This window comes from Megachile rotundata, chromosome 4 (genome assembly GCF_050947335.1).
Source record: "Megachile rotundata isolate GNS110a chromosome 4, iyMegRotu1, whole genome shotgun sequence".
NCBI classification, from domain to species: domain Eukaryota; kingdom Metazoa; phylum Arthropoda; class Insecta; order Hymenoptera; family Megachilidae; genus Megachile; species Megachile rotundata.
In genome coordinates, this window is record NC_134986.1 from 15,821,712 (window position 1) to 15,844,821 (window position 23,110).

General features: G+C 42.6%; 1 protein-coding gene and 1 long non-coding RNA gene across 8 annotated transcripts in view; one reads left to right on the top strand and one right to left on the bottom strand.

Moving 5' to 3' along the window:
* LOC143264244 (uncharacterized) overlaps window positions 1–23,110 on the top strand; it is a 119,192-nt gene that overhangs the window by 51,712 nt on the left and 44,370 nt on the right. The window lies entirely within an intron of this gene.
* The window catches only part of Glut4EF (Glucose transporter 4 enhancer factor), a 134,069-nt gene that overhangs the window by 45,222 nt on the left and 65,737 nt on the right, over window positions 1–23,110 (bottom strand). For all 6 annotated transcript variants that reach the window (XM_076530480.1, XM_076530479.1, XM_076530482.1 and 3 more), the window contains exons 3-5: window positions 5,400–5,617; window positions 3,723–4,039; window positions 1,517–1,588 (exon numbers count right to left, since the gene is read on the bottom strand). In XM_076530480.1, coding sequence (XP_076386595.1) covers window positions 1,517–1,588; window positions 3,723–4,039; window positions 5,400–5,617 — 607 coding nt within the window. The remainder of the gene's footprint in view (window positions 1–1,516; window positions 1,589–3,722; window positions 4,040–5,399; window positions 5,618–23,110) is intronic.

The window sequence follows — 23,110 nt, forward strand, 5'->3', positions numbered from 1 at the left end:
AAAATTAAATATCGGAACTGAATAAAAAATTGGATCATGATTTAATTGCCTCGTTCTAAATCTTGCTCAATCATTGCTTCGCTGACGTTGCAGTCGCGAAATGAGGAAAAGGCCTTGGATCACTCTTCCGCTCCCGGTTGCGCATCGCAGACAAATTTCGTCGAATGTCTACACTACCTCGATAACATATCGCATATTGAATACAAGCATAGGTTATCTCTACGATTACTGTGTCCTCAAGGAAAAGGAGCACAGTAGCTCTACGTGCATATCTGCATCGTGCACATGGAACTTTATAGCGATCTCCACATATAACGTTACCCATCATTTGCATCCGGATCAGCTGAATCTACAAATCTTGCTTACATCCAATACCCTCATGCATAAAGCAATTTATAACAATGACTCGATACTTTTTCCGTTTACTAATGCAAGACCCTCCGTTCAGAAGCAAAATACATCCCGCTAGATTACTTAGAAAAGTCGATAAATGGGCAGCCTCGTAAACCCAAAAATGAACTCGTCAGCGCGACCTCGCCCTTGCGAGCACATACGACACCTATTATCTACACCGAAGCCAGGGCAATGTCCCGAGAACGGGCGCCTCTGACAAATAGTTCCCCCTGGTTAGGTCGACGGCCACAGAACGTTAGCTCCGCCCTGGATCGCACGAGGTCCGTTATCCGTTTCCCAGCCATCCCCTTCTTCGTCCCTGGAGTGTTCCCAAATGGAGAGGTACATTTTTACTCCGGTAAACCGACAGGAACCTCTCCGCGGCAATCAAGGCCGTCGGATATCTTCGACTCCGTCAATTGGGTCAGGTGCATCGCGGAGGATACGCTCGAGATACGCTGGCAGCCAGTGAAAGTGCCACGGCTGGTCATGGAGCTGGTCGAAAATTATGCGCCACGGCTGCATGCTACGGGTCTCGATGCCGCGGATGCCACATCGGGAATCCAAACGGTACTTTGACCGGGTCGCGTTCTTCAAAGCCGCCCAGATGAATGGGCCGAAGTCGACTTCGCGGTCGGTGAAAGTAGCAGGAACCTTCGGCTAACTGGGTTACGAACGCTCTTCGCGATTACCGGGATGTTATGGTGGATGTACTCGAAAGTGCGATGAGTTGATCGATTCGAAGGAAACGTGTAACCGAAGAGCTTTTCAGTAGACTCAGTTTACGTACGATAGATCGTTAATAGCTTTTAACCCTCACCCGGCCAAACCGGGTCAACTCTGATTCAAGGCTCTAGTTCATTGCTAATAGCATACTTCATGGTATTTAGAAAATGATCATAACAACGAATTAACCGAGATCCTCCATACTTTAATATTTTGTAACTATCCAGAGATAAACGTTAATACGTTTTTAATTTCCTATCATTATCTAATCTGGAGGAGGAAAGTTCAGTGACCCTTTGGTGAAAATGAACTGTGTAATCGAAGAGTTGACTGGCTTGTGAAAATACTTGCTCTGTTTGCATAGAATTTTATTAGTTAAGAGAATAGAAGAACTTACCTGTTCGCTCTCGTAGATCGCGCTGTTCGCCACCTCATTTTCAATCGGGTCGTGGTTCACTTTCGCTCGGATCTGGAAAACCATAAGGGGAGCGTGTTAGCAAGGTGGTAGACCTTCGCGGGGCTGAGCTTAGCTATTTTCGGACCCCGTCGAACCGATTTTCCGCCGACATGCTCGCTCGACTCGTACCTAAGTTTAGAGCGGGGCGATAATACCTCAAGGTTCAACTTGTTAGCCATCTTACGAAATACCAAAAATCGCCGCGCGTGTTTACATCCTTGGCTCGGTTGACGCTTATGTCATCGGCGTGGACTTGGCATACAGCTGAGACCTACTAGCCTATGCATTTGACTGCTCGTCAACTGCCATCTGTATCGTCTTCGCAAAGAGTCGGTTATCTAACAGCGCATACAGAGAAGTCTATGAAAAGGATTTTTATCGTTCGCGAAATTACTCGTCTGTTTAATTAACATCTCAACGCCTCTCCGTTCAATTGAAGAGCTCCTTTTATGAGACCTGTCCAATAAGTTCTCGATCCGACAATGAAAGAACTGGTTTTTCAGTTCAAGGTCAAGTTTATTTTGCAATACGATGTTCCAGTATCGCACCGTTACACATTGTTGCTTTCCGGATCTATAGGATATTCCGCCACATTCATTCGATGAAAAACGCTTTTCACTCATGAATTTATTTTCCAATCGTTTCGTCCCGCTTGGAGAAAAGTACAAGAATAAGGCGTGGAAAGCTAGGAAACCAGAAACACTGGTTTTCTATTACTTGTACATCAAATCTCTGATTTTCTCTCCATCGCCAAAACAAATTTCAGCCACTTATTTGCTTTTAAACTTCCAAATGTCTGCTTTAACGAGTATATTTATGAAAAAAATATTTGACAGAATGACTTGGTATGTTTTGAAGGATGTTCGTTTAAAAAATGAAAAAGTATTACAGAGTAGCATGATCGTACCCCTCGTGTACAAACAGAAGGTTCGACTGTGTTTGATCTAACGATTCTCACAGTACGCGTTAACCCCGGCACGCAAGCAAACTCGTGACTCACAGTGTATATGCAAAGGCAACATTTCTTGCCGGTCAGGGCCGATGCTTATGCCAAAACCTATCGCGATCGATCGCTCGTCCCTGCGTTCTTTCCTTCCTGTCGTATTCCGATTACCAGGGACAGGAATCGATAGCGTTAGAAAACGATGAGGGAGCGTCCCTCTTTTTCATCGAAACGCCACATGTAGCGGATCAGCGAATGCAGCTCGATAACGGTTCGACCTTGCCTTTGTGGAATCATCGAGAATTCTCACGACACGATTTTTATTTAGATCCGATACGTTCGCCTCTTCTACGTGAAGCAGTCGGTAGTAAAAATGGCAACGAGAGAATTGTCTCTACCCACACGGCCCTAAAGATCGCATCGAGGTCAGCGCACACGCGTTTGTGCCGTTCGAGGTTCACCCTGCTCGCGAGTTGCGCCAGCCGCTTACGCAACCCGTCGTTTTTATCGGCCTCGTTGACGTTAATTAAATGTAAGTCTCGAACACGGAAGGAGCTAAGTTCGGCCAGATAAGTTCGCCACGCCTTATGAACAGTTTAATTGTGCGTTCCGAGTCCGGTCGCGATAACCCTAGTTTCGAACGGATCTCGAGAGGGTTCATGATAATGTTCCCGTTCACTTTGTCGACCTAGTACTTTTCTATAAATCATTTGTCTTCGTTGGAATTCGCCAGCTCGGTAGGCATGGTCACGCAGATTAGGGTCAATGAAGACTTTTGGGGGACCGTTGATGAAACCTCATTGATTTATCGACGTTTCAAACTTTACCGACGGAACGAAGACAACTAAGTTCACAATGTCAAACTTCCTCAAATTCGGACAATGGAATCGATCAGTGCACCGTCTAATATTAGCGGTAATGTTCACCGGAAACCGTCTCCGTCTTGCTAACGGTTTAAATATAAACCTGACGTTCGACGACCGTGCATACGTCACGCCGCAGACGGGCAAAAAAAAAGAACAGAAAAGCCTTCTCGGTATCGCGAGGACGTCAGATAATCGCCTAGGTTACCCGAAGGCCAAGTTCATCGGCTGCGGATTAACGTTGCAACACTGTGCACTCGAATTTATCAGATAACCAGATAGCGATCGATCGATATCCACGCGACGCGAAATCCTCCCCGCTCGCTCTGACTTTCCTCACCTTCTTTTTGCGCGGGTGCTGCTCCTCGAGGTAATCGGGCACTATACCCTCGTCCAGGGTGGTAGTCGAGCCGGGGGTGCTACTCGACGACGAGCCAGACACGTTGTAAGGGTAGTGCTGCTGATTGTGCGAAGGATGAGCCGAAGTCGGCCATAAAGAGCCTGTTGTCGGTGCTCCTTCGTCGCTCAGGGGTGGACTTGGGGTGCCACTCCGCCATGAAGCCCCGCTGCTGCTGCTGCTGCTGTTCGACGTGCCACCGACACCCGGTGAGCCGACCACCACGCCGCCACCTCCTCCTCCTCGACCTCCCCAGGAACCTTATTACAAACACAGACTTTTAATTAATCACGTGTCACGTCGATTCTTTTCGCTGCCAGAAAACATGGTCGGATGATAAAGTTTCACTAAGATTCTGCCACAGATTCTATCTAACTGTTATCTACCCATTCTAGCTTCCTAACTCTAGGTTCATCTCTAGGTTCACTCTCCCTGGATTAATTCTAGATTGCTTCTAGACTTCATCTGGTGAACTGGATTCTATCTAACCGTTACTTATCTACCCATTCTAGCTTCCTAACTCTAGGTTCAGTCTCCCTGGACTGAATTCTAGATTGCTTCTGGACTTCATCTGATGAACTGGATTCTATCTAACCGTTACTTATCTACCTATTCTAGCTTCCTAACTCTAGGTTCAGTTTCCCTGGACTGATCTCTAGATTGCTTCTAGATTTCATCTAGTGAACTGGATTCTATCTAACCGTTACTTATCTACCCATTCTAGCTTCCTAACTCTAGGTTCATCTCTAGGTTCAGTCTCCCTGGACTGAATTCTAAATTGCTTCTACATTTCATCTGGTGAACTGGATTCTATCTGAGGTCTACCTGTTCACACATTTTAGGTTCTTGCTAGATTCTACGTATGCCTTTCCTGGACTATGTGATCGCGACTCTAGATTCTATCCAAACTGATCTTCTATTTAAACCTATTCTTGCTCTCAGGTTCTAAATCTAGATTCAAGTAGACTCTAGAGAATACTCTGGGTTATAAGCATCTTTCTCCACGATTCTTGCTGTACCTGCAGTGCCCGTTAACGGTTAGGTTAGCTCAGGTTCTACGTATACCTTTCCTGAACTATGTGATCGCAAGATTCTATCCAAACTGATCTACCTAAACTCATTCTAGCTCCCAGGTTCTAAATCTATATTCAAGTAGTCTCTAGAGAATACTCTGGGTTATAAGCATCTTTCTCCACGATTCTTGCTGTACCTGCAGTGCCCGTTAACGGTTGAACGGGCAATTGATGTGCCCATCACTGGTCTAAACCGACACGCGCTCGCGGCGATATGAATCATGGCGATTAATTGAACGTCATGTCTGCTCATGGTCGTTGATGATTAGATAGGTACTGTGCCAGACATTGTGGCACTCGGAAGCTTCGATTCGCGTTACTCATTGATTGTTGTAATCTTTGTATAGAACAGCTTCTGTACAGTGTGCAAATTTGAATCTAATTGAAAGCGACGCGTGTAGTTGTACATTTCATCGGGCGTAATCACTTTTTACGACAACGATTTCATAACGGTCGGCCGGACAAAGTCGCGATAAAATTAAACGGCGAGCTTGCTTGAAAATAAATCGTCGAGCAAGGGGTTAAGCGCTTACCACGTGATACTGACCGTAATTGTGCTGGCAGTGAAGTGGCAGGGGATTATGAGGACTATGTGGCGAGCAGGAAAGCGACATAAGCACCAGTGCAGCGGTGCATTCGTCCATACAGTCGCCCCGCTCGTTGGTACGGCAACCCTCGCGACCGCACCCATGGGGTATTCTATCGCTCCAACCACTGTACGACCGTTCGGAGTCGTTGCTCGAGCTAGGTCGTCGTTTCCTGGACCTGAAATGGTTGCAATCTTAGATTCGACGAGAGTTTACTGTCGGGCAAGTGGTACAAGTTCGATGTAATTTTATATGGAAAATACTGAAGGATACTAAAGGATGAATACTGGTACACTCGGAAGCAACATCGTGTTTGATGACCAACGCTTCCAAACAAATAAGATAGCAAACAGACTCATCCTGGACCCGTCCTGAGTCACACTGTCCCTTGACCACCGTCCCTATCTCTAGCAATAGTATATATAAACATCTATATTTAGTTTATAGTATATAAAAACAACATATATAAACATGTATATAAATATCGAAAAATGTTCAGAAAAGGTTTAGAAAGAGTCTAGTACTCAGTCGACCCAATAAAGCTGTTCGAATTTTTTTTAAATAAAGCGTGCTGTCAATTCTCCCGGAGTCCAACAATCGACTAACAGTGTGACGTTAATCGTATTAGCCACTCGTAAATTTCTACCTTGATCCATTATTTCATTGTTACGACATTGTCCGTAACAAACAGCGCAAACTAGCAATTTGTCGAGGATGAAAAAACGACGTGATCACGTAACGTAACTGAATTAGTGGATGACCGTGCATGTTTTGCAAACGGAAGAGTTTCCTTGTTTTTCCCCGATCTTTAAAGGGGAACCGCGCGCCTTGACAATAAGAGCCTGTCACCTGAAAAAGCCGCGCAACAATGGACGATTGCCGGCCGTTCCTGGAATTTCGCGCTTCTGCAATTACGTAAAATAGCGCTCTGCCAGCCGATATTCCGTAGGCCGGTCGTTGTACCGTAATGTCCCGACGCGCGGTGAATTACGCTTTTTCCGAGAAAAGCTGTAAGGATGCCAATATAAGGTGCCGCGAAAGGTATACGGACTAGCCACACGTTCCTCGGGCATCTGGTCATTTCGTATCTCGAGTCTTTTGTTCCCCTTCGATTTCGCGTAAACGATCTGCCGTTACCCCGGGGAAGATCAAGATTTTAGTCTATCACGTTTTACGAACTCGATATAAGGGCGAGAGACACCCCTTGATACACCGAGCTCGACAGTAGATCGAATGTTCGACACCCGACACCGAGTGATCGATAGAAACCCTGACTTTCTAGGAAATTACGGGGTAAATTTTCATCGTTATCCGTGGCGATCGGGTGTCGGCTACCGCAACGGAATAATAACGTCGACATAGGTGGACAGGTATTTTCAGATCGTCGAAGACTGCGAAACGAGTCCGGGCGAAAGAAAAACCGTTGCGAAATCGAAGAACGAGCCAACGACGGTTCTCGCGGACTTTCTAGAAACCATCGGGTTTCACCTTCTCGCGAGCCTCTTTCTCTGGAACTTTCATGGCGACCTATTCGGGTGTTGCAGTGGCAGAGGCACACGGAACAGAAGGCGGGCCCCGTCGACGGGCTGACACGTATGTACGCGAAGGACACACGGTGTACCCGGCGTAATATCTGTTTCTATGCCTGTCGAGGAGGGGACACGAGGCGAAACGACGCGTAGTCAAGGCCGCCTCTCCGCTTAGTCGTTCCGCTCGGACCGGTACCATCGAGAGTCGAAAGTGAAACGTCGCGTTTAGCGGGCACACCAACGGGAATGACGCACGAACTAGACGGTATTTCGAAAGTAATACCTCCTCCTCCTTCTTCTGCAAGCGGTAGACACCGCTGCTGTCCCGTTTTTCGAGCCGAAGGCTGAACGCATGAAAGTCCAGCCCCGGACTAGAGCTGGCAATTGCTCGATAATTAGCCAAGAATTGCAACAGGTACACAGTGGAAGGTAACGGAGGAGAAAGAAGAGCTTTGCGGCTTGGAAATATGCCGAGAGATAGGGAAAAAGAGAAACCGTGGATCTGCAAGTGCTATGGTGGTACCGTTAGCCTACCTGCCAACCAGAACCAACAATTCGTTACGCGGTTATCGCTGGAATTGGTTAAATCGCAACGAAACGATTTCGCAGGTTTAGACCCGATGCACACGAGCGACTTTTTTCCCTGCGATTCCGTTATGATCGTCTCTCTTTGTTTCCGCAGGCAAAACGAAGATAAATATCTTAGAGAGATCGGTAAAAGTTGCTCTTAGAAAATTATCGATTTCGGCGAACATTTCGTGAAAGAATAATTAAGATATTTTTACCTGAATGGACTTATAAGGTAACAACCTATTCAAACATTTAAAACATCATAAAACTACGTGAATATACAGTTTGTTGCTCAGATGCAGTTCACGAAATTCACCCTTAAAGAAGTAGCTGTTTCTTGATTTTAACTTCAGATATTTTTATTTGATTTACAAGTTTGACTTACAAGGTTGTTACAGTCTGGGTAACAACCTATTCAAACATTTAAAAAATCGTAAAACTATGTGAATATGCAGTTTGTTGCTCAGATGGAGTTCACAAAATTCACCCTTGAAGATGTAGCTGTTTCTTGATTTTAACTTCAGATATTTTTATTTGATTTACAAGTTTGACTCACAAGGTTGTTACAGTCTGGGTAACAACCTATTCAAACATTTAAAAAATCGTTAAACTGTGTGAATATACAGTTTGTTGCTCAGTTTCAGTCCACAAAATTCACCCTTAAAGAAGTAGCTGTTTCTTGCTTTTAATTTCAGATATTTTTATTTGATTTACAAGTTTGACTTACAAGGTTGTTACAGTCTGGGTAGCAACCTATTCAAACATATAAAAAATCGTAAAACTGTGTGAATATGCAGTTTGTTGCTCAAATGCAGTTCACAAAATTCACCCTCAAAGAAGTAGCTGTTTCTTGATTTTAACTTCAGGTATTTTTATTTGATTTACAAGTTTGACTTACAAGGTTGTTACAATCTGACTAACAACCTTCTCAAAAATTTAGAAAATCATGAAATTGTATAAATATATACAGTTTGTTACCCAGACTCCACAAAATTCATCCTCAAAGACTTATCTGTATCTTGATTTTAATTTCTAACTCTCTACAAGAGATAGAAAGAAAGTTACTTTAATCGGATTTGTCAATTACTGAAAGTTTCATAGACTGTTTAAGCAAGAAGAACGTTAATGTTCTCAAAGAGAATTTGAGATAATAAATTCTTGTTTGAAGCTAGGTCGATGTCCTAGTCCTGTTCGGTTGACATGATCGAGATCTTTCACTGATTCAGACATAAGTAGCTCATAAATGACACATTCTATGAAAGCGAATCACATTTACTTATGAAAGATGTCTTTGATGAATGCTACTTCAGAGGGAACATTCTTGTCTATAAGTCATGGTCTTACATTTGCAAATATTTCTCCGTCAGCAGTTCTCAACCTTCAGAAGTTCAGTGAAGGGTGGGAAATAAGGGCGTTGAATCGCCATCTTCTGTATTTTGGAAGAGAAATAAAAACCGAGCCACTGAAGTGTCTCTGTACAATGAAATTTAAAATAAATAAATTTATGGAATTTATGGAATTTAGTAGACTTTATTTATGGAACTTCGTAGACTTAATTTATGGAATTTAGTAGATTTAATTTATGGATTTTGGTACACCTAACTTGTGGAATTTAGTAGACGTAATTTGTGGAATATAGTAGACGTAATTTGTGGAATTAAACGAGAAGAGTCGAAGAGCGGTTGAACATAAAAGAGGAGTAGCAAAGTGATGGTTTAAAGCGAGTGTCCCATGACTACTAGTCAGGAGTATAAATACTCTGTAATTTTAGCAGTGTTTTATTCAGCAGACGTATCGACTGTATTTAAGTTCAAAGTTTGATACAGTTCCCGGCTTAAGAACCGCTTATCCCGGTCGCTGCCGCTTTAATTAAAGAGACGCCGAGCGTCGTGCGGGTCGACTAGCTCGCAAAGACGCTCGGCAAAAACGAAAGAGAAAGTAAATTGCCCCGATAGCAATGCTCCCGATACTTAGTCGCCTTGTACTTGGTCGCGAGAGTCAATCGACGTAGTCAAGGTGGACGGGGATAATCTTCCGACGCCGTGTTTTCTCCCTTTTCTTTTCCTGCGGCACTCGTTGCGTGCTAATTGCGTGCCGGCTTCTCGAGCGAAAAAAATTAGAGCGTGAGAATCTTTTCCAAATATTTCGCCAATTCGCTTTAAATAAAAATCTACCCTCTAATTTCTTTTCTCTATTTTCACTTGCAAAAAAGGGGTTCTATATAAAATTGCTACAGTATGTATTTTTCAATTATTATAAGTAGTTCCATTTTAAAAATAAAAATCAACCCTCTGCACTTTTTAATTTCTTTCCTCTATCTTCATTTGCAAAATAGATCAAGAAGGGGTTCCATACAAAATTGCAACATTTTCATTTGCAATTTTCATTTATTATAAATAGTAAATTGTAAGTTCCACTTTAAAAATAAAAATCAACCCTCTGCACTTCTTCATTTCTTTTCTCTATCTTCATTTGCAAAATAGATCAAGGGGTTCTATATAAAATTGCTACAGTATATATTTTTCATTTATTGTAAGTAGTTCCGTTTTAATAATAAAAATCAACCCTCTGCACTTCTTCATTTCTTTTCTCTATCTTCATTTGCAAAATAGATCAAGAAGGGGTTCCATACAAAATTGCAACATTTTCATTTGCAATTTTCATTTATTATAAATAGTAAATTGTAAGTTCAACTTCAAAAATAAAAATCAACCCTCTGCACTTCTTAGTTTCTTTTCTCTATTAACTTCATTTGCAAAGTACATCAAGAAGGGGTTCTATATAAAATGGCAACAGTATGTATTTTTCCTTTACTATAAGTACTAAATTATAAGTTCAATTTCAAAAATAAAAATCAACCCTCTGCACTTCTTCATTTCTTCCCTCTATCAACTTCATTTGCAAAGTACATCAAGAAGGGGTTCTATATAAAATGGCAACAGTATATATTTTTCCTTTATTATAAGTACTAAATTATAAGTTCAACTTCAAAAATAAAAATCAACCCTCTGCACTTCTTCATTTCTTTCCTCTATTAACTTCATTTGCAAAGTACATCAAGAAGGGGTTCTATGTAAAATTGCTACAGTATGTACTTTTCCTTTATCATAAGTACTAAATTATAAGTTCAACTTCAAAAATAAAAATCAACCCTCTGTATTTCTTAATTTCTTTCCTCTATCAACTTCATTTGCAAAATAGATCAAGAAGGGATTCCATATAAAATTGTAACAGTATATACTTTTCCTTTATTATAAGTACTAAATTATAAGTTCAACTTCAAAAATAAAAATCAACCCTCTGCACTTCTTAATTTCTTTCCTCTATTAACTTCATTTGCAAAGTACATTAAGTGAGATTCTATATAAAATTGCAACAGTATTTTTCATTTATTATAAGCAGTGAACAAATGAAAATATATTCAACCTATTTGAATTATTTATAAAAACAACAGAATGTAAAATCACACGGAGTAAAACATCCCAAAATTAATTTAACCAAAACAGAAAAAATACTGATGCTAAGAATACGTTTCAGCGACTGTTTGATCCAATACCACTATTCTAAGCACACATTGTATCGTTTTACAATCTGTTAACATGTAGAAACTGGAAAAATCAACACAGAAATTGATTGAATATTAATTTATTGATACGCGATATCTAATTAACGGAGCAAATATTAATGCAGTATTTAGAATTCAGAATCGTGAATTAGCCTCCCAGTGTTTGATAAGGAAATTCATTTAAATTGACTCCATTAGCAGACGTACACACAGTTCTTCCACTGGTAATACTTGCTTACTATAACGTGGAAGTATTCGAGCAGCGGTATATTCCCAACGAATATTACAAGCTCAAGTTTTATTCCAAAACAATGAATCTATACTGCATTGTTTGCTTCATGAATATAACAAAAGCTCCAAAATAATGTACGCCAAAAATAATACAGTACGCGAATTTATTCTGTACTCGAAAAACGTTTATGGTTGTTAAATGTTTTTTAAACTTCCGCGAGGAGAGGAGAAACGTTTTAAAATTGTTTAATTCGCAACGAGGCAAAAAAAGCAGCGAAAAGAAAATTACGTTTATACGTTTGTGTATTTATTTGCGTGATTTCTCGAAAAATACCCCAACCTCGAAACGCGACTCATAAAGTTCAGAATATAACGCTGCTCGAGTACTTTTATCTGCCCCATATAGTGTCTGGGTGAACAATACGTAAAAGCGAACACCTCGTAATTCCTCATAGAAAAATAAGCAAACTCTGTTCCACATTTTTAGTTATTTTTCTATGAGGAGTGGTGTTCGCTCTTATCCGTTAAGCTCGACTCTTTCAGGGTGAGGGGTATACAAGATGAGCTTAAGGCCACCATAACTTGGCTATTGCTGGTAGAAAAAAATGCATCAGGCAAAAATTTGGTGCTGGTCAAATAACCAACATCGAATGATGTTATTATCTAACCAAATAATTTTGGTCTGATGCATTTTTTCCTAACAACCGCCAAGTTATTCAGGTGACTAAGTGCTTCACCATAACTTGGCTATTGCTGATAGAAACAAATGCATCAGGCAAAAATTATTTGGGGCTAATCAAATAACCAACTATTGGATGATGTTACTAACCAAATAATTTTGGCCTGATTTTTTCCTAACAGCAGCCAAGTTATTCGAGTGGTAAGTGCTTCACCATAACTTTGCTGATAGAACAAATGCATCAGACAAAAATTATTTGCGGCTGGGTCAAGTAACCAGCATCGGATGATGTTACTACCTAACCAAATAATTTTGATCTCATGAAATTTTCCTAATAGCAGCCAAGTTATTCAGGTGGCTTTAAATGCTCACCCTGAATCCAAACCCTGAGAAGTACCTTTGAGGCAGCAACAAACGTGTTACGTACAGTATGCGTCGCTTCATCTTCGCTATACTTGTCCGGGAGCGATCAGGTTGATCCTGCTAGACGTGCGGAGGCGGTCGTAAAGAGGAAAAGCTGTTCCGTGTCCCGGTGTCGTGGTGCAGGGTCGCGGTTGGCCCAGATAACGGCTCGGTAATGCACTTCTCGTTAAATGGGTCGGGAAACGCGTTGATCCATATTCTGCATCGGGCCGTGGATGGGCAAGTAGGTCAGCGACTCGTGTGTGTGCCACGCGAGAAACGAAGAGGAGGCCGTGTTGTTGGCAAGCAGCCGGCCGGTCATCTCTTCGTATCTGTCCCCGCGGGTCCTCCTCTCTCTATCGGCGCGAACCGGCTTCCAGCACGCGTCGTCCAAGGGTGCAGCAGCCACCGCGTGCCGGCATCTCTTTCGCGAGCGTAATCGAGGAACACGCGACCGATCGTGTGGGTTCGCGTGCGCAACGGGAACTCCTCTTCTCCTCCGGCGTCGAAAATGCGGTCGGCGGAAAAACACCGGCTGCGGGGGAAAGGAGAGGCACGAAACGGGTTTTTCCCGGCGTCTAGGCGCACGAGGATGACCCGCACCCCATAAGGTACGCGTGGCGAGTGCATCGATCCGCTTCCATAACGCGATATCCGGGTTACAGAGGCAAACGACGACGGGGTCACTCGAGTGGATACGGGAACTCGGTAGCCGGCTGGCCTCTATCGAGCGACCTGATTCTCAGCCGCAGGACAACCCGGACAACCTGATTTCGAGTACGACCCCATTCGCTGACCCGATTCCCCCGATTACGCCGGCTTGGAATTTACGACCGCGAAACGAAGACCCCCGGCACTCGCATGGGGCTTTCGGTAAATTCGGCCTGCAGCGACGACGCTCCAATCGATGGAAACGCGCCCTGAATAGAATCTCCGATCATCCACAGGGCCTATTCTTTTGTTTTTCTCCTGCAAGTTTGCGGTGTTTATCTTCCTGTCTTCCTTAAATTGTTAGACGATATTATAGGCACGTGTGCCTCACTTTTTCTTTACAATCTGTTCGATAGACTTCTATCTTAATATAAGATAAGTTCCATTGAACTTCGCGTGAAGTATTCACTCTTGCTTTCAAGCAAACGCTTTATATATCTTTCCCTTTAAGATCGTCAGATACTGCGGTACGTTCGAAAACTACTGATAGAACGTCTTATCTCTAGATCAACATCCTCGGACACAGCCATTAATCAAGCATGCCTCTTTATCAAGCTTCGCTAACTTAATCTCTCGTTTTAATTGATAAATGGCAAAACTCGTTCAGACTTTTGTGTCTTCATCGAGATACCATCCGTAGAGCACAATGTACCTACATTTCACCCTGGTGTACCTATCTATTAAATTCCCACTGGCAATTCGAATCCAAAATACGATCCTCCTATCTTCGATCTGAACGAACTGTCCGTGTCAGCAAGGTCACCCAATTAGTCGCATGATCCGGGCGAAAAATTCTCCGACTCATGATGGATCGAACAAAAGCGTCGAAATGCAACGGTGTCCCTCGGAAGAGTTTCAGCCGGCAAGGTCTTCGGAGTTTGCATCGCGTCCGCGCAGTGTTAACACAAGCGGAGGGTCCGTGTGCATATAACCGAGCGGGTCGGTGTTGGTGCACGTGTACTGCTCCCGTTTCATTGTCCCAGATTCGCCGGTGGATAGAGAGTGACCCACCCCTTGACCATTCGAAGCGGGAGAGGGCCAAGAGCGTTGTCACAGAGCCCTCTTCTTCTTCTGTTTCGCCCCTCGAACCTTCTTTTTCTACCACTACCTTCGCTCTGCCATCTCAACAAGTAGCAGCGGTTGCCAAGTACTACAACAGGTACGGTGCTGGCACGTGCATCCTCGGCGACGTAGGTGAGCCTGGTCGATGCGAGAGTCGGCCAAGAAAGGGGAAAAGTAGGAGAAAGGAGAGGAAGGAACGACCGATCCGACCGCCTCGAGAGAGAAAGGAAAGCTAAGGGAAGGTGGGCCGAGGAAACGGGAAAACAGGAAGGACGAAAACGGCGCGCGTGGCTCTTCGTGTACCTGACCCATTTAAAACGATGCGTCTCCGCGCCGCTAGGTACGTAGCTGTATCGATCGACCTAGATCCGTGGCCCTAGCCTGGCACGACCTACTATTTGTTGGACCACCTTAACCACCCCCTGCACCAACCCCTCTCGCCTGCCCCTGCACCGCCTTCTCATTGCGATTCAACTTCAGACACATCTCAGCCCTGCTCGAACCCTTGTCTCGCTTCACCTTGACGAAAAAATGAAGGTCGCTGCTAGATTTTTGATGCCTCGGTTTTACTCGTCGGGGCAAACAGCTGCGTTTCAACTTTGGAATTTTAAGATCAACCTTCTATCCCTCGGGTCTTAAGCCGCAAAACACATCGAGCTTAATTTAATCAGTTGTTTAACGACCAAGTTTTTGTTCTCCTCGCGATAACGTAATTATCTCGACCCTTTCCCGGTTTGTACGAGTAATTTAAACGGGAACGATAAACACGTTCGACGTGGAATTCCTGAGATCGTATTTGCATGTCGCACAATTCCGCGCGTAATTTACGAGCGGCACAAACGAGAAAGAGTCAAGATCAACTGGTCGTTCATCATTTCAATTGTGACCGCTGTTGTCTCAGCAAACGTCAGAGACATTGAACGAGGCTACCGTGTGTCAGCCCGCAAACGCTCGTATTTTATGCCGGTCGTAAAAAAAGGAAAGAAAAGAAAGAGAGAGGTAACAACGAGCCGAAAGCAAAGACAGAAGGTTTCGCGAGACAAAAATGACATCCGCTGGTCGCTCCGTGTAGGTCAAGATCGCGCTTGTTGGCATATTTTGTTGCTCGAGACCTTGGCTACTCTCTGTGTCTAGGTTGTGCACACCGTCACCAGCCTAGTCTAACGTTTCTCGTCGTAGCCTCGTCCTGGCTCTCTCGACCTTGTGTAACTTCCTTTGGAAGCCTTGATCAACAATGGATTGCTCTAGGTCAATTAACCTTTGAAACTTCGCCGGGGGTCCTTGCGACTAATGAACCGTTAGGGTCAATCGTTTCGTTCGGTTATTTCGATCTTTACAGAGATTGCGTCGTAAACGTGACGACTGCTTTTTCTTTGGGGTTGTTAAGTGGTCTAGGTCAGTTTTACACGAGATTGATGACGTTAACCTCGATATTTCAGGCAAGTTTTATGAATTAGGGGAATTTGGATGTTTGCGAGTGAGGAGTTGGGTTGTGTGGAGATTTTGGGGATGTAAGTATTTGGAACTTTATGTTATTCGTGTTGTTGTATTTAGGGATTTTTCGGGTTGGGATTTTGGGGGTGCAGGGATTTTGTTGGGAGATTGGGGAATTGGGGGATTTGGGGATTTGGGGAATTTAGGGAATTTGGGGGATTTGGGAATATGGGGATTCGGGGATCTAGGGATTTGGGGGTTTAGGGATTTGGGGATCTAGGGATTTGGTGATCTAGAGATTTAGGGATCTAGGGCTTCTTGGATCTAGGAGTTCTTGGATCTAGGGATTCTTGGATCTAGGGATTCTTGGATTTAGGGATTCTTGGATCTAGGAGTTCTTGGATCTAGGGATTCTTGGATCTAGGAGTTCTTGGATTTAGGGATTCTTGGATCTAGGGATTCTTGGATTTAGGAGTTTTTGGATCTAGGGATTCGAGGATCTAGGAGTTCTTGGATCTAGGGATTCTTGGATCTAGGAGTTCTTGGATCTAGGGATTTTTGGATCTAGGAATTCTTGGATCTAGAGATTCTTGGATCTAGAGATTCTTGGATCTAGGGATTCTTCGATCTAGGAATTCTTGGATCTAGGGATTTGCGAATATAGAAATTTAGGAAAATAGAGATTAATGAATATAGAAATTTGAGGAAATAAAGATTTGGGGATATGAATATAAGAATCTCCGAAATTGAAATTGGGAGCTTCAACATTTAAGTATTCTGTAAATTCGAAGTTTGGTATCCCCATCAAAAGGAAGCCTACATACCCAAAAAATGTAATAATTATCCCCTTTCCCTTAATTAACGGAAGCTTAAGTCGCATCTGCATTAAGTTTCTTTATAACTTCAATAAGCAATAATGCCCTCGCCATTATCGCATTTGTTCAAACCATAGAAATTTGTCTTAAGTAATACTATCGCGGTTCTGAAAGGCCGGAGGTATTTTAAATACCCTATTATATAGCTCGTTCTGCATACAGTAATTTCCTTGTCTCTTGTGAAATATTCTTCCCAGTCACGACGTCTTAATGGTCCGAATTCATACACCATCTTAAACGTCATAAATCGTTCACCCTACTTTAGCTATTTCGCAAGTGAAAGTCCAGTTAACCGTTCACGGAATATCTCAGAAACACTGAATCCGTTCGGCTGAGAAGAATGCGAGTTTCGTCGGTGAAACCTGGGTCAGTCGAAAAATTTCGAATTCTCAAAACGTCAGCTCGAATGAACATTCTTTCACCGGTGTATTTATAAACGAAGACCTTAATCCGCTCACCAGTTGCACAATGCGAATAACGGCTAGATTTAGCACGTGTCGGTTCCTAGAAGCACAACAAGCATCTCCGCCGAGGCGAATGAAAATAATAGGGGACCTAAACAATGTAGAACTATTTGTCTTCGACACAATATATTGGTGTTAACAAGCAATTTAACGTGTTTACCGCGCGAAGGACCTGGACACACATAGGCCACGGGTCTGGCCACGAAACGCATTTATTTTCAATTAGCATGCTTTTCGGCTCCTTATCTTTGTGGACACGAACAACAGAGAACACGAAAGAGCTTCATTAGCAGGACGATGCTCGATAATGCTTCACATGGCCGTATTAACTGTGACTACTAATGGATTCTGTTTTTCAAACGTTACCTTATCGGCTACGCAAACACCGTGTTAACTCCCGGCATATGACTGCTTTAAACATGGACGCTATGGGAGTAAGCTGTATAGGAAAGTACTTCGATGATCTTCGTGTCAAGGTCATTACTTTGCTTGAATACTTTCTACGATACATGAAACTTTAGTTTTATTTACGGTATACATGTATATTTTACTAATATCAATTATTACATCGGTTTTTTGCCAAGAGATACGTAACGAGATGTGGAGTAATCATATTTGTGGAGTATGTATATTATATTTGTTCATGGAGGACGTAAAGTTGCATTCTTTACTAGTCAAGAGATTCGTTCACGGTTTAGTATAGTTAGCTGTTTTTGATAGTCAAAGATGACTGAAGATGAAGATGATGAAAATTCGACAACTGGTGAAGTTAGTTAACACTAAAACTACCAAACCGGTCAAATGACCGCTCCACAAGCTTCTTATTATAAGGAATACATTTTGCTAAAATACATTTCTTGAAATTAGAATTGATTTTCATCAAGATAAAGAATAAGTGTGTGTACTAATTTATGTTTTGTCGTTTGTTTATTTATTTTTTAATTTCATTTTTAATTTCAAATTAAGTAGACATTAGATGTCGGCAGGTTTAGTGTTAACTGGTTAGAAAGACTATCACATGTACGTAGAGAGTGATAGACCCAGTGCCTACCTAGTTACCAATACTATAGACCAGTTACAAATCCAAGTTTAAGTAACTGATTAGGAAGACTATCATCACATGAAGCACGTAAAGATCAACCCTAGTCCCTGCCTAGATACCAATGACATAGACCAGTTACAAAATCAAGCTTCACTGTATAACTAATTCGAAAGACTATCATCACATGGAGAAGGTAGAGAGTGATAGACCCAGTCCCTACCTAATTACCAATAATATAGATCAGTCACAAATCCAAGTTTGAGTAAGTAACTGATTAGGAAGACTATCATCACATGGAGAACGTAAAGATTAACCCTAATCCCTGCCTAGATATCAATGACATAGACCAGCTACAAAATCAAGTTTCACTGTATAACTAATTAGAAAGACTATCATCACATGGAGAAGGTAGAGAGTGATAGACCCAGTCTCTACCTAGTTACCAATACTATAGACCAGTTACAAATTCAAGTTTGAGTAAGTAACTGATTAGGAAGACTATCATCACATGGAGAACGTAGAGAATGATAGACCCAGTCCCTACCTAGTTACCAATGCTATAGACCAGTCACAAATCCAAGTTTGAGTAAGTAACTGATTAGGAAGACTATCATCACATGGAGCACGTAAAAATCAACCCTAATCCCTGCCTAGATACCAATGACATAGACCAGTTACAAAATCAAGCTTCACTGTATAACTAATTAGAAAGACTATCATCACATGGAGAACGTAGAGAGTGATAGACCCAGTCCCTACCTAGTTACCAATAATATAAATCAGTCACAAATCCAAGTTTGAGTAACTGATTAGGAAGGCTATCATCACATGGAGAACGTAGAGAGTGATAGACTCAGTCCCTACCTAATTTCCAATAATATAGATCAGTCACAAATGCAAGTTCCAGTGAATAACGCAGGATAATTCTAAAAGCGAATTTATCAAAAATATCTGAATGAAAGGGTCAGTGACAGAATTCGCTATCGGAAGATTGATCACAATCGGCGATTAACGCGTTAGTAATAAATGGGTCAAAAAGGGGTCAGAGGACGGCAGATAGATCGAAACAGGACATCTCGTCCTGGGGGATGGCTGCTGGGCGGGTTGCTAGGTACCGGAAAGGGGACTAGCTCGCATACACGGAACGTGCTACTGCACCTGACCCATATAAACGGCACGGTATTGATCGACCTAATTCCTCGCAAAGTCGGCCTCCGCCTCCTCTTCACCCGCACAGATTGCTGGTCGAAATTACGTAAGCTAACCTACTGACTCACTGCACCCGTTGCCGCAGCAAACTTTCAGTTATTACGAACTGTCCCTGTAATAGTCGCCTCCTCGCCTGTTGGACCTTCGTAAAAACCTCGAATTATTACTTTCACGCTTTATTCGGCGTTTACTGGAAACCGTGTGTACGCACGTCGTTACACCTGCGTCTTCGGTTCATAAGCAACGGTGCCGGTAATGGCATCCCCCCGGGATTCGAGCGATCACCGGCAAATGAGCACTTTGCAATTCTATGGACACGAAAATAACTCACTGCTACTCGATACAGGATCATTTGGATAATAGCTTTGCTGGCCGGAAAAAATCGATTGATTCTTAGCTGGAGCGATGATATTCACTTACCGAGATGAAACATGCATCTCGAGTATGCCCTTCAGGTACGGGTAATGTGTACTATCTCGGTTTAACTATAGACTTCTGGGCCTCTAAGTTGTTACCACTTCTTAGAAACGTTCTCACGAGGTGTTTGTCCCTGCAGAGTTAACCTAATCACCGAAAACGCGTTACAGCGTTAACCTAACCACCGACTTTAAGATCAAAGTATTTCACTTTCCACGACGAATCCAAAGGTCAAAAGTGTAGCGAGGTTGCATCAAAACGAAGCACGCTGTTCCAGTAATAATTGCCAAGTATGGAGCAGTCGGACGTTAAGGAGAAAACGAGGAGGTGTCACGATCCCGAAGAGGATCGTTTACGGTTTCGTTACGTGAGAAAAACCCGGTCTTGCTCAATTTACAAGCGAGTTGCAGCGATTGGCGAGCCCTCCTCGCGTGCACGCTTGCGTGTGAAAGGGCAAACCGAACGAAACCGAGCCTCGTTCCTTCGATGAAAGAGGAAGCTACGATGGCTCGGGTTATTCGTCTTCCACGCTTGAACAGCCGTTATTGTAGCTCGAATTTTTCTCCGCGAGACACCCATGCGTCATGGTGTTGCTTTCTTTTATGGATTGCCTGAGTGGAAGGAATTTATGATGATGACGTGGTAGGATGGATTGTTAGGGGAATCCTGATGCAGTATTTGGATGATTGTTCAAACGTTCAGAATGCGAGACTCAGCTTATTTGCAGATATTTCATCGTTTAACTTAATTGTATGAATAAAATTCTACCTTCTTTATGTACACCTCTTTTGGAGCATCCTCTAGAAGATACTGAAGATGAAGGGTTAAAGATGGAACAACATATGAGCACCTCTTTTAAGGCATACTATAGAAGATACTGAAGATGAAGGGTTAAAGATGGAACAACATACGAGCACCTCTTTTAAGACATCCTGTAGGAGATACTGAAGATGAGTGGTTGAAGATGGAGGAACATGTAAGTACCTCTTTTGGAGCATCCTGTAGAAGATACTTAAAGATGAATGGTTGAAGATGGAATAACATGTGAACACCTCTTTTAGGGCATCCTGTAGAAGGGACTGAAGATGGAGGAACATGTAAGAACTCCTTTTGGAGCATCATTTAGATGATACTGAAGATGAGTGATTGAAGATGGAACAACATGTGAACACCTCTTTTAGGGCATCCTGTAAGAGGGACTGAAGATGGAGGAACATGTGAGAACTCCTTTTGGAACATCATTTAGATGATACTAAAGATGGAAGAACATGTAAGCAACTCTTTTGAAGCATCCTGTAGAAGATACTTAAAGATGAATGGTTGCAGATGGAACAACATGTAAACACCTCTTTTAGGGCATCCTGTAGAAGGGACTGAAGATGGAGGAACATGTAAGTAACTCTTTTGGAGCATCCTGTAGAAGATGCTAAAAATAGAAGAACATGTAAGCAACTCTTTTAGAGATTCTGTAGAAGATGGTGAAGATGGAAGAACATGTAAGTACTCCATTTGGAGCATCCTATAGAAGATACTAAAGATGGATGGTTCAAGATGGAAAAACATGTGAGCACCTCTTTTAGGACATCCTGTATAGGATATTGAAGATATATAGTTAAAGATGGAAAACATGTAAGCACCCCTTTTGAGACATCCTGTAGAGGATACCTCAGATGAGTAGTTGAAGATGGAAGAACATGTGAGCTCCCCTTTTGAGACATCCTGTAGAGGATACCTCAGATGAATAATTAAAGATGCTAAAACATGTAATCACCCCTTTTGAAACATCCTGTAGAGGGTACCTCAGATGAATAATTGAAGATGGTAAAACATGTAATCACCCCTTTTGAGACCTCCTGTAGACGGTACCTCAGATGAATAATTGAAGATGGAGGAACATGTAAGCACCCCTTTTGAGGCATCCCATAGAAAATACCAAAGATGAATATAAAGATTCCATGAAGATGGAAGAAAGTGTAAGCACCCCTTTTGAACCATTTAGTAAAAGGTACCGAAGATTGAAGATGGAAAACGTAAGTACCCCTTTTGGTGCATCCTGTATAAAATACCGAATACGTTCAATCACACCACGACGTTCGCGGGGATCCTTGGCCGAACGCAAGGTCTCGTTAAGGCGGTAGCCGGACGCATATGCTTTCGTCATCGATACGGAGGATTCGAAAGGCATTCGATTTCTCTTCGGTGACCTTTCCTTTCACGTGGGGCAGGTCGTGCCATGGCCAGCTGCAGCCTTGGCCAAAAACACCGGCCGTCTACCTGCATAACTACGCCCCAAAGCGGCCACCGGACGTTGCACGTCACTATTATCCCTCCTTTCGCCCTTCTAGTCCTTTGTGAGAGGATCTTCGAGGGCCCGGTTCGTGCACGACTTTACCCAAGGAAGAAAAAAAGGAGAAGGGAAAAACGAAAAGTCGAGAGGAGGTCGTTGGCATCGGTCCGGTCATGGAACAGCCTTCTGTTACACCCTTCTCGGGAAATGAGAGAGAGGGACGGAAGGTTAGGACCGAAGAAAAGATTTTATACGAAAAGATAGGGATCTCGTAGGTGGGTAGAACGTGGATTCGAGGACCTCTTGAAGCCAACACGGAGTCCTTCGCTCCCTATTTCGGCTGTCACTGATTTCTACCATAGAAATGCTAATTCGTCAAGAATCTTTGGTAGATTCTTTTCTGGATTTTAAAAAATGTCTCTGGAAAGGTTTCTACTCATTGATATACATTGATTGAATAATATCTGCAGTGAAACTAGCGTTTGGTTTAGATACATTGTAACAGAGATCATTAAGAACGAGTTAATCTTTCAATTTCATCTGTATATCATTATCTAAACATCGATGCACGACAATTACCGATTCCGCTGCGATCATACGTTTGTTTTCCCTGGGAAAACGACATAGTTGGTAAAGAGATCGCACGGAAAAAAGTCGTTTGTGTGCGTCAAGTTGTAATGATACAATGATATACATTAACAGATTAAAAGATGAAAGCGAAAGATTAATACTGGGTTGAAGGAACGCTTATAATGGCGCCTTTAGATATCTTATTTTAAATTGCAGAAATTAATACTTAACGCGGGTCTATGGAAAATTAATGTGAATGAACTGTAAAGTTAGGAATTACAGAGTTAGGAATTACAAAATTAAGTGACATATAAATAAGGTTATGAACATGTTTTCTTAACTGAACTTTCAGTAACTGAATATCTCTCCATATCTGAGCGCGTAACTGAACATCTCTCCGTAACTGAGCGCGTAACTGAACATCTCTCCATAACTAAGCGTGTTTCCCTAACAAAATCACGTAGATCAAAGAATACCAAAGTGAAGCTTCCCTACCAATTCCACACTCTCTTAAGAAGTCAAAACGTGTCCTGTTAAATCGATCCGTCATTACAATTCCCTTTCTGAACTTCAAACCACGTACACCGTAATCGATCCTATTCGCTCCCCGTCATTTACCCGCAT